General features: G+C 49.8%; 1 protein-coding gene across 3 annotated transcripts in view; it reads right to left on the bottom strand.

Moving 5' to 3' along the window:
• Positions 1-12,001, bottom strand: part of Trabd2b (TraB domain containing 2B) — a 217,858-nt gene that overhangs the window by 25,315 nt on the left and 180,542 nt on the right. For 2 of the 3 annotated variants that reach the window (XM_046468715.2, XM_046468713.2), the window contains exons 4-5: positions 7,179-7,241; positions 6,911-7,085 (exon numbers count right to left, since the gene is read on the bottom strand). In XM_046468715.2, the coding sequence (XP_046324671.1) occupies positions 6,911-7,085; positions 7,179-7,241 (238 nt within the window). The remainder of the gene's footprint in view (positions 1-6,910; positions 7,086-7,178; positions 7,242-12,001) is intronic. The other variant, XM_046468714.2, reaches the window with a different exon arrangement.

Below are 12,001 nucleotides of genomic sequence, written 5' to 3'. Positions count from 1 at the left end.
AGGGGGAAGTCACACACAAGGTCTCAGAAAGCAAGACATTTGCAGGACACCTGGCTGTTTCCCTTTTCTGCTTTCATGGCCTTGACCTAACACTCCCCCTTGTCCTTTCTTTCCCTTTTTGCTGTTCTCTTCCTAACCATCTCGCTGCCTCCTCTCCATAAAAACCCTCCTGCTTAACACTGAACCACTTCCTCGGCCTCTGCCCGAATGTTTAGTCAACAGGACCTGGGACTCTTCCTCTTAGGTCTTTTTTAATTTGTCAATACCTTTCTTTGTCTCACCTTCCAAAGGGCAGCTATGATGTTGCTGGACCCCATAGCTTCCCAACATGGGGCAGAAGACTCAGTTCTAGACCTTGTTTTGCAATGGGGTGATGCAGGGGCAGGGGCAGTTCTGCTTCTAAACCTCGGGGTTGGTGCAGTCATTCATTCAACAAGTAGGGGGTGAACACCTTCTCAGTATGCAGGGAGTGGGCAGTGGGCAGCCTGGACTGAACTAAGACAAATATGCTCAGCATGAGCAAAGCTGTGGGAGGGAAACCTTGGGACTTGGAGGGAGCCCAGTAGAAGAGGGGAAGGACATTCTTAGCAGAACAGAAGGTCTAAGAACCAGCTAAATGGTTTTCTTAGGGCAGTTGGTCATCAGCAAGAATCACTGAGAGGACTAGCAGCATTTCACTTTAGTTCTCAGACTCTTGGAAATCCCATCTGCTCTTGGTGTGCCTATTTGGCAAATGGAATGAGAAATACCATCTCATTGTCTCCCTCCAGGAGAAACTGAGGATGTGGGGTCATATGAATTGATGGATATGGGTGCTCTTCAAGTAGGATGGTGCCCATTCTCCAGGGAGCAATTGTTGTTGCCATTAATAAAAATATGTTTGGAGCTTATATCTCTCTTTGCTCTCAACTTGGGGTCTTCACTGCTAATCTGTTCATGCTCCAGCCCCAGAAGCATGATTGAATGGTTCTGATTATGGGTTTGTTGCACTTTAGCAGTGTAGGAAAAAGACAGGAACTTGGTGGCTGAATGTGATGGATATGTGGACACTCAGAGATGGTAGCTCTGTCTATAATGTTCACAGAACTGCTTTAGAACCCTTCAAATCCTGCTTTCTGTTTGGACTTTTGCTTCCTGTGTGGCAGGTGATACCAGCCCTACCAGGAGGGATCTCCAGGTCCTGGAAGGCTCTTAGCCCTACACTTCTCCCAAAGACTCCAAGAGTAGTTGAAGCAAATTGTACTAGAATGTGAGAGTGCTATGCTGCTAGAATGTTAGTATATTAGAACCAGGCAATCTTAGAAGAATATTGGGGAGGAAGGATTTTGGAATGTCAGAAGTTAGCATTCTATTCACACCATAGAGTGCTAGGGATATAGATTGTGTGACAACCACTGGCTGTCAGAGCCAGTGAATGGGAAATGAATGGGCCCTCGAGAGTACCTGGCTCACCTCTGAATCTGGTTCATGTTTCAAGCCCAGTTCTTCTAGTTCCTACATGAAAAAAAAATGGCTGGAGGACTCGTAGGTAATGACTAAATATCTTGAGAAAACCTTTTTCCTTGTAATTAGTACTAAAATTGTCATTCTCTTCTAGTGCCCAGGACTGAGACATCTTCCACACACCCACCACCACCATGAGGCCTGGGGATACCAGGAGATACCATGTGACTAAATGGAATGAATGGGTGTCTACATGATTTGATCCAGCGTGTCTTTCTAGAACGTCTACTAGGTGTTGACAACTCTGAGGTGAGTGGGCCCTGTCCTGGAGTAGTTTACATGTAATGGGGTGGTCACTGAGGAGGCGGTGCTAGGGTAAAGTCAGGAGCAAGAACTGGGAGACAGCATCTGCCTTCGCACTCTAGCTGTTTAGTGTTGCCAGAGAAAATATTAAAAATTGCTACTTGTTAGTGTCATGGGTCCTTGTTCCTAGCAGATAAAGTAGGTACATTTCAGGCATGTGCTGGCATTACAGTCCACAGCACAATCTCAGATCAAGCAGGACTTTTCTCTGTTGGACTCTGATGTGATTTGATCTCCCTGTACAGCATCACATTCCAGGTAGCTATTACCAATCAATCACAGTTGGCCCAGGTGTTAAATCTATTAACTTCCTATACTGGTGGGTCTTATAGCCAATCTCTCTTGCATTTATGTCAAATATTCTCCTCTCTTCAAATCAAGAATCTTCCCACCTTCCTCCTCTTTCCCTGCAGATGACTGCACCTTCCACTTAGAGAATGGAGATCTGATTAGAAGCCATCAGTAGAGGACTCACTCACCTTTGAAGCACCAAGCTACCTGCCTGCGGACCCTCTCCGTCCCTTTCTCTGGTTTCAGGTAAAGAGGTTTCCTCCTCTACCTGATCTCTGCTCCCTCCTTTCCTGGCTCTGGAACCTCTTTTTCTCTGTTTGTGCAGCCTCAGCCATTCTAGGGCATTCTTCCATTGTGTCTTGAGCATGCTGAACGTTTTCCTATCTTCAATAACAGGTGGGTGAATTGGGGGAAACATAGTTACCAGTTTTTATAAATACTTTCTCCAGCTTTTATTTTGCTCAGGAAGGACCTTGAGACCCCTTTCTGTCTTCTATCATCACAATTTTTTAAAGTAATGGATGTTTTAATTTCAAATAATGTTAACAAGATAATTCCAGAACACTAGATAAACCTGCAAATTGAAGAAATTTAGCTAATAAAGAGTTTACCATCATACTCCTTTTCTTCAGTTACTTGCCAATTAGAAAAAAAAAATCCAAGAATCCACTTCTACAAGTGAATGGACTAGGAGATCTCAGAGGCTCTTGTGCACATGCATGAGCCTGGTAGTTAAGAATGGGCCTCCTCTCCCCATGGGCTGGCATACATCACCCATGGCAGTGTTCACATGGTGTGTTCCACACTGGCCACAGTCAACTCCCAGTGAGGCAGGGTTTCCATCTGAGCCTCCAAATATTACCCAGGCATGGGTCTATTACCCAGGACCCAGGACCCTGACAAATAGCAGGTGGCCAGGTGTTTTTCTCTTGCATGTCTGGACTCTACTGTCTGTGAGCCTGCTGCATAACCTCTGGGAGAGGTCAAGTTGTGCCACATTGCTGAAACATCTCAGACACCAGTACACACGTACATCTGTGAGATGTGTCAGCTAAACAAACACCCCTTTGCAGGCAACTACCAACAGTTCTGAACACATCCAGCAGGGGTATAATGTGCAGGAAAGGGCTAAGACTGCACATTGTACATTGAAGGCCAGGGCACAAGTTGAAGATTTATCTGTGGGCCTGGAGAAAGCCACTCATCTGCACTTTAGTTTTCATGTGCAAAATGAGGAATCTATAATTAAACCCATCTCATGGCGTTATTGTAAAGATCAGAAGTAACATAATTGGAGAACCTGGCATGGTGGCTGGCACTTACTAGGCATTTTTATTAAAATAATTCCTCTAACAGAGCCGAATGAATGTATCTAGCATAATCTAATGAAGCAACTGCATTATCCCCATTTTTATAGACGAGAGATTGAGGCCCTTGGAGGTGGAATGGCTTTCCTAGGGTCTCCTAGCTGACAGTGGTAGAGCCAGGTTTCACATCCAGGCCTCCTGACAAGATCTCAGCCTTTGAAGCCCCTGGAGAGCAGCACAGAGAAGGACCAGACTGCCCCAAGGAGTAAGCATCCCTGCCCGTCCTGCTGGGCTCACAGGGCAGGGTTATGGAGCTGGGTGGGGAAGGGCCTTCATAAGTGCTGGAGGGTCCAGGCAGTTGGAGGCTCAATCTCTCACCTTCTTTTCCTGGGCTGGATTCCAAAGGTGACCTACCATGTTATGGCAGGACCTCAGCCTGGAAGGGCAGGACCTTGGCAGTGCCTGGTCCCACACCTGGTGAGGCTATTTCCTAAGATATTCTCTGGAAACACCCATGGAGTCTGGCTCAGAGAGTCTCTGGAGTGAGCAGACAATATGCCTGGGGTGGCTAAGTGTCTTTCTGGTGGTGTGGGCCCCCCTCATTCCCGCAGCCTTGGGGTTCCTCTGCTTTCCTTGAGGACCCAGCAAGGATTGGCAACAGGAGGCCAGCTGAGCCTCAGGTCCCCCTTCTCAGTCTGGGATGCCCCACAATGGACCCACAGAGGCCCCAGACAGGCGCTGTACTGAGGGAGTGTGCCACTGGGGTCCTGGGCATAAATCCTTCAGCCTGTCCTCTGGTGTGGGACTTGGGAGTGACGTGCCCACGGGAACCTAAAGAGCAGATTAGGCTCTTGTCACCAGTTTTGTGTGAACACGTTCTGGGCCAGTACTCTGTCTGCTACAGGCCCACTCTGTTGGCTGGCTGCCCTGCTCACTGTTCAGAGTTCTGGGTCACAGCTTCCTGACTGGTGTCCTGACTGGCTCGGTCCCCAGCTCATTGAGCTTTGCTCATGCCCCTGCCCTTGTGGCCTTCAGTTTGCCCATGGTTAGTTGTGGCTGGAAGGTTGCATAATTCCTGGGTTGAGAGATTTGCTGTGCAGAGTTGGCCATTTGTTCTAGGCATAGCTGAGTAAGAAGTGGTGGCCACCAGCAGGCTGTGTGTGGCTCCAGACCTTTTGTTTTGCCTGGAGGGTCCATGAGAGCAAGGTGGGGCTGCTTTACCCCACTTTACTGCCGGCTTAGCCTAAGAAGCTCACCAGACCAGGGGAGACCAGGATGGGAGCTCTGGTCAATGTTCATTCTTTCATTCAACATCAAAGACACAGAGACGATTAAATGGTGCCTACCCTTCCAGAGCCCAAGGTGAGGGTGGGAGACAGATGCAGCCCCATCCACCAGTTATAATGTGGGGAGCAGTCTAGAGGCGGGAGAAGGCAGGGAAGTGGGAGCTGTGAAGGCTTGGACTGGGCTAGCAGTGAGGGGAGGGACAGAGTGAATGAGTTTGGGGTCTTTCTGGTGGTCTGTCTGCAGATCTGACCAGTGCCTGACAGATTTCTGGAGATGGGAGAGTGGAGCTGGGCATGACACTTGTGTGCTGGCCTGGTATTGAGTGGACATCATGCCTCCATGGATCTGGAGTTTCAGGAGAGGAGGTCAGCATCTAGGGCTGCCCACACTGCTGTGCTTTTCCTCTTTAGACACAGTTTCCTCTGCCACAGAAGAGAGCTTCAGAACACCCAGGTGCTGGGTGACTCTGGTCCTGGGTCCTGGGGCAGGCAGGTGGGAACCATCTATTCAAGTGGGGCAGCTGGCTGTCACTGGCCTGTCTCAGACTCACTCTCTGGGGCTCCTCCCGGGGCTAAGGGGGAGGATGGAGGTGAATGACACACACTGGTTGCCCGTTGGAGTCTCTGAGGCTGCTCCAGTGCAGGATGCACTGCCCAGAGGACCATAGGGGGGTGGTGGGCCTCTGGGTGGTGCAGGAGTGGGGGAGGGTGCTTGAGGACCACTTCTCTGCATGGGTCCTCCAAATTGTCCTGACGCACACCAGGCCTTTGACAGGTGTCCTGCAGCAGGAGAGTGGCCCTGCCCTCTCTATGAGATCAGTCAATGTTCTGCTCCTGCAGGCTCCTCCAGACCCTCTGTGAGACCTCTACTTTCCCTGACACCTGTGCCTAAACAGCTCCTAGAATCCTAGATGGCCCAGGCCAGTCCTGGCTTTTCATGTTCAGATGAATAAACTAAGGCTGGGAGAAGGGACTAGTCTTGCTAAGGCCACAGTGGGCCATGGAAGTGCTCTAACATGAGCCCAGGTCTCTTTCTGTCTAGCTGCTGTGGGACTGTCTCTGAGGGCCTGTGTCAGTGTCTAAGCCCCTTCTTTGTCCTTGAACTGTGCTAGGGGATGCAGAGGAGGAAAGAGCAGCCCAGACAGATGTACCCTTGGCTCTTGCCCTTGAAGGATTTGGGGTTGAACGGGTGGTGGAGGAGCAGACCTCAAACACTGGACATACCCTATCATAAAGTCAGGGCATCCATAGGGTCCCCTGTGGGTTAGACTGAGTGCTGAACCTGGAGGGAAATGTGTCTGAGGATGGGCCAGGGAAAGGGAGGGCAGGGGACAGCAGTGATGAGCCTGGCACCAGGCATGGTGAATATGCTTGTCAACATCGCCTTTACTTCTCAAGAAACAGGAAGTGAATTCTGTCAACCCAAATTGCAGGTAATTCTAGCAAGAAAAAAATGTTGCTATAAGCTATTGAGCAAAGTTACTGAAGACATATCATATCCTGGTCCCAAGATAAATATTGCTGTCACCGGCAGAGACATCCACAGGAAAAAGAAGGAAGAGTGAAGGAGAAGAGAGACGCTCAGCAAGCCCTGCACCTGAACATCTGCATGAACCTCTGCATGAACTTCTGCATGAAGAGGCTGATCCCCCAATAGAGAGCATCAAGTTCATGGATCCATATTGTGATTATATGTGTTATAGTGCTGATGGTCATCTTGGCTGCCATTTTGAGTTCTTATTATGTGACAGGTTATTTAAATGCTGTCACTAATTCTTACCACCACTCTAAAGGCAGACATTGGAAATTCATCAAATACTTATGGTTATCACTCCCATTTATGGAAGAGGGAATTGAGACTTTGAGAAGGTAATAGCTAAGGTGACTCAGGTAGAGTGGGACCTAGAGCCAGGACTGTCGATTGCCAGAGCCCAGCACCTCCCTGGGGCTACAAAGCCCTCACAGCCTCAACTCTGGCTCTTTTGGGTGGGCCTGAGATTGGGATGGACAGTGGAAGCTCTCAGTATGGCCCCTGGGGCAGGAAAGAGCCTGGGAAATTAACCTTGACTTGGCAGGGTCACTTCCCTAGCCCACAAGGTCTGTTATGGAAGGACCCTTGTCCATAGCAGAAGGAGAGTTTAGGTCCCAGCTCTGTTGCTTTCCTGCCCCACTCTGGGCTTTGACTTTTCCCTTCATGAAGTAGAGGTCAGGGCTCCAAACCTGCTCCAAAGGCGAAGAAGCAGATCTTGTCTTCATTCTCCTGCAGAAGCGCCATGACCCTCTTCCCCATGCGTTCATTCCTCTTGTAGATGAGCTCCTGGCGGAAGTAGCTGTCAATCTCCTGGGCTGTCACTTGCTCATGCGGTGGGAGGGTAGTGTTGATAAAATTGGGTAGCTGCAAAGGCAAGACAGAGGCTGCCTTCCGTTCTTGACAGAGCAAGGTGCATATCCGATACACACGCGGCACAGGCAGGGCTGGGCAACTTACCTTTACGAGGCTGGACAGTGGGCTACATGCTTCGTGCATGCCTGTCATCAATTCCAATATCCTCTGAAATAAGTATTGTTTACAGATGAAGCAAACAAGAGCAGAAAATATCCTGAGATATGTGCAAAGTCACTCAGCTAGTGAAGTGACAGAGCCATCCTGAGAATCCTGGCTACTGCAATGGTATGTGTGCCATCCTGCCTCCTGATCTGCCCTGGCGAACCTCAGCTCCTAGACACTGAGTATGAGTATGCTGGGACCATATTCATCTCTCCCTTTAGTGCTGAGCCTAGCACTGCCACATGCAATGAATTCTGGTCAGCAAGAGGGTGTGGGGGTCAATCCATCTGCCTGGTGTGGCAGGAAGACCACAAGGTATGGAATTAGGTTGACATGAGCTTTCTCAACCCTGTCTGACACTGTGTAGTGCTGGGAAAGTTACTTAACATTTTTGATCCCCAGTTTTCTCATTTATAGGACAGGGCTGATGTTTTCATGGGGTTAAATGGGGTGCTGCCTTGAACTGCATTTGGCTCACCCCACTCTACAGAGAAGAGAGCGGGTAGCATCACCTTCAGTTCTTCCAATGTCTAAGTCACCATCTACCTACCCCTGGCTCCGCCACTTCTCAGGACATAACACAAACCCTTTGGGGTCTCTCTCTCTCTCTCTCTCTCTCTCTCTCTCTCTCTCTCTCTCTCTCTCTCCTCTCTCTCTCTCCTTTATTTTTATGTGGTGCTGAGGATTAAACCTAGTGTCTCATACACGCTAGGCAAGTGCTCTACTGAGCTACAACTGCAGCATTGCCCCCTGCCCCTCTTACACTTTTGGTCCCTTCTTGAAAATTTCAACCCCAGGACCACAGCTTCTTCCATTTGACACTTGTTCCACAACCTGTTTTTTAATTGCCAAGGTTTCCCAGCCCTGGGCTCTTCATCATCCTGCCCTCCACAGCCAGTCACGGGGACTGGCAACAGTACTGCAAATGTGCTCTTAAACTATGCAGAGAGCTGTCTGAGTTCAAAAACAGAATCTTTGTCATTCTGGGTTCCTGGTGCCTGGACAAAATGCCCTCTGAGAGGTCCTAAAACTTGAACATACATTGATGTTGACCCTTCCTGACTTCAGTTGCTCTCCTGTGTTCTTTGATGCCCAGCGTTTCACCTTTCCAATCTGGATTGCAAGCCTAGCCAGCCAGCACCATCTCCTTGAATGTATGCATGGGGCCAAGGAAGAAATGGAGGCAGTGAGTCACAGACAGCCTCTCCTTCCCCACAACCCATCAGTGTCACTACCATCTCCAGACTTTTGCTTGCAGAAGTCTGCAAGCAAAGTCTGCTGTCACTAATTCTTACCACCACTCTAAAGGCAGACATTGGAAATTCATCAAATACTTATGGTTATCACTCCCATTTATGGTCTTTCATTTCCCCAACTTCCACTTCTCTCCCTGCTTGCAGAATGTGAGACCACATTATACCAACACATAAACATTTGCTCAATCAGTGTGAGTGGGTGAGTGGACAGGCCAAGAGGCAGTAGAAGTAGAGCAGTTATATGTGTAAGTTAGACAGCCAGGACACCTTGGGTTGGAGTCCCTCTTTTGCAGCTTACTAGCTGGGTGGCCTTACTCTAACTGGAAGGTGTCTTGGCCTCTGGGAGAATCCGTTTCCAAACTGGAAATAAGGTGGGGAGCAGGGGATACATTATTGTAGGGATTACATGTTTTGGAAAGTGCTTAACACAGTGCATGGCACAAAGGAAGTCTCAATGAACGTCATCTATTACACACTTAGCTTGGGGGCTGGCGCTGGCTTCATCACCTCTTGTGTGAGGACGCAGGCAGCCTGTGAAGGGAGGCCTTGGGCTGTGGGTAGAGACGGAGAGGACAAGTCGAGGGTCATCAGAACCATGAGATCCATGAAGGCAACACTGTACTTCCCTTCCCTCTTCCAAGGGTCTCTGGGACCCGTGATCATGTGACCCCTCCTCCTAGGTTCCTGACCATAACTGTATACTGGTACAAAATGCAATTCCACTTATTCCTTAGGGAGTTTAAAAAAATTAACAAGATCAAGAGCAAAAAAAATTAAATTTCAAAGCCATGAAGAAATCAGGGGGACATTCAGGTTCCCCAGGCTGTCCAGCTGCTGGCTGACATTCTCTGCATTTTCATGCTGATGGGCCTTGACTCTGTGCCAAGGATGGGGCCTGGGTCTGGGCCAGGGCTGAAATGGGAGCAAATTAATGATGTCATTAGACTAGTCAGGGGCCTTAAATCTCCCATGACAAGTTTAAGTGCAGGATGCATGATAGCATTTCAAAGAGGACATGTAAAGTCCCCAGGGTCCAGAGCTCAGTCTGGGTTGGGGGGTGGGCAGGGCTGGTGGGGCTGCGAGAGATGGCTCAGGCTGGTCAGGTCTGATGGTCAAGTGCTCAGGTCTGCTGATGACATTGATCTCAACAAACCCTTCCATCTGGCAGGACCTTCTGCGATCCTCCACAGGTCCAGCCCTGTGTCAGGGTAGGGGCCCTAGAGCACCCTCAGACTGGGTCTGCTGCCCCAGTTGGGGCTCATAGCCTAGTAGTGGAGTCGCACATACCCCCAAGAGTGCTGTGTGATGTATGCTTGAAGAGGGCCAAAAGGAGCTCACTGGAAGCAGCAGATGGTGGGGCCACATGTCTTGGTTTGGCCAGGACAGTGCAGGTTTATGGTTGGAGGAGATGTTCCACACCTGTCAATCATTTTGACTCTGAACTGTAATTCATTCTCAAAGGAGTCTGCATTTGGACAAGACACATATGTAACTGCCCTACACCTCAGGTAGGCTGGGGGCACAGGCAAGTCTTCCTGGGGGAGGACCTCGGGATGGCCCAGTCCATGTTGGGGCAGTGACAGTGCCAGTGACCTGGGGGCTGCAGAAGCCGAGGCACGGTCAATTCTGAAGGTGGGGACAGTGCAGTAGGGAAGCAGGAACCAAGTGGGAGGTGCACCCAGTCCCTTTCCTTAGCACTGTCTACTTGGGCTCTGTACCTGTCTTGGCCTGGCCTCCAGAGGCCGCTTATCCTCTCCGGCGCTGCAGCCTGAGGCATCTTTCTGATCACATCACCCTTGGGCTCAGACTCTCCAGGCTCTCACCATCAGCAGGAGTTTTTGCCCCTGCATGATCTGCCCCCTGCTCTGCAAAATCATGCCTTCAGGTGGGCCCACATCCCCATGCCCCACCAACCAGCCTGCTCTGCCTGCCAGCCCCTCCCTCCATTCTCCCCTGTGAACTCCACTCTTGAGCCTCATTCCCATTCACCCTCCCCCTGAAGCCTTCTGTGGCTGCAGGCAGAGTGACTAGCCCTACATCCTCTATATCCTCAGCCTCCACAGACTGCAGATGCAGCTCCACCACAGTCAGACCATGTAAGCCCTGGGTTCAGCCTTGCTACCCTGACACAAGACTTTCTGTTTCTGGGGCAGAGTTGCCAGTCCTCCTCAAGGGTAGGTTCTGCCTGAGCATTCTGGTGTACATCCTGGGTGGCTATGGTACTATGGGTGGACCAGTCCTCTCATCCTCTGTCCCACTTCAGTATGGGTACTGCTGGAGGACCCCTGAGGCAGTTCTCTACTACCAGAGACAAATCAGTGCTTCTGAACACAGACCAAAGAAAATGTGAGCTCACCATCCCCTGAGGTCATCTTGCACCTTCCTCTTTCAGTTTGGTCAGCCATAGCCTGGCCAGGACCTTGTCCTACATACCCTTTTGCAGGTTGGCCACATCACAGCCAGGCCAGCCTCTCTGCCCAGAGCTCCCTCCACCTCTCTCCCAGAGGGTGATTCAGGTCAAGGCCTTGCCATAATGCTGTCACTAATGAGATTTCTACCAGCCTTGTGGTGTCCGGGTTCTCCCCTTCACTTCTCTTCCACCTAGTCACAGCCCTCAGAATCTCAAGCCTCCTACAGAGGGGTCTGTGGTTCCTTCTTTTTTTTATCTTTTAAGCTGCTCCAAGCACATAATATGCCTACATTTGCTTGTTTGAAGGTTGCTTACTGGCACATGCTCTGTGCCAGGCTCTGAGGGGTCCTCTTGGCAGCAGGAACTAAGAGATGAACAGCATTATCTGTGCCCTCAGGGAGCCCATGTCTGGAGGGTACCCAGCAGACACAGACAGAACACCACAGCTTGGCCCTGGCACATCTCTGGCCTGAACTCTAACTCCACCTTCTACTCTCTGTCTCTGGTTAGTTCACATGAACTTTTTCTGCTGGAACATTCCTTCTTCTGTCTGTGTCCAACTCAGTTTCGGTGGCTTCTCACCTTGCAAGAATCTCTCCTGCTTTTCCCAGCCCTGACTAGATTAGCTGTTTCTGTGATGGACTCCAGCCACACTGCTCCCCACAGAGCAATGGCTTCTTGAATCTCCCCAGTGAGGGGGTAAGCTCTACAGAGGCTATTTTCTCTGGCTCCCCACCATGTTCCTTTGCAGGCATAGTACCTGGCATTTACAAAGGATTTCATTCATTCATTCATTCAGCAAATAGTTACTGAGTCCTGCTGTGGGCCAGGGACTGCTCTAGCCAGTTGGGATATATCAAAAATAAAACAGACCCAACTTCTGCCCTCATAGAGCTTGTGTTCCCAGGGAAAGGACCACATAATAGTCACTAATGAGCACATCAAGCATATATTGCATTGGAGGATCTTTGAGGCCAGGGAAAAAGTGAAGCATAATAAAGGATGTAAAAGAGTGGGAGTGGGGGGTTAGGTTGCACTTGGTGGATGGTTCCATCCTCACTAAGCTGATGATGACTCCGTAAGTATTGAAGGTGGAG

The sequence above is a fragment of the Marmota monax genome, unplaced genomic scaffold (assembly GCF_021218885.2).
Source record: "Marmota monax isolate L192 unplaced genomic scaffold, Marmota_monax_Labrador192_F-V1.1 WCK01_AAM20220418_F8-fsc00008, whole genome shotgun sequence".
Lineage (NCBI taxonomy): Eukaryota > Metazoa > Chordata > Mammalia > Rodentia > Sciuridae > Marmota > Marmota monax.
This window is presented reverse-complemented; position numbering and strand designations above follow the sequence as displayed.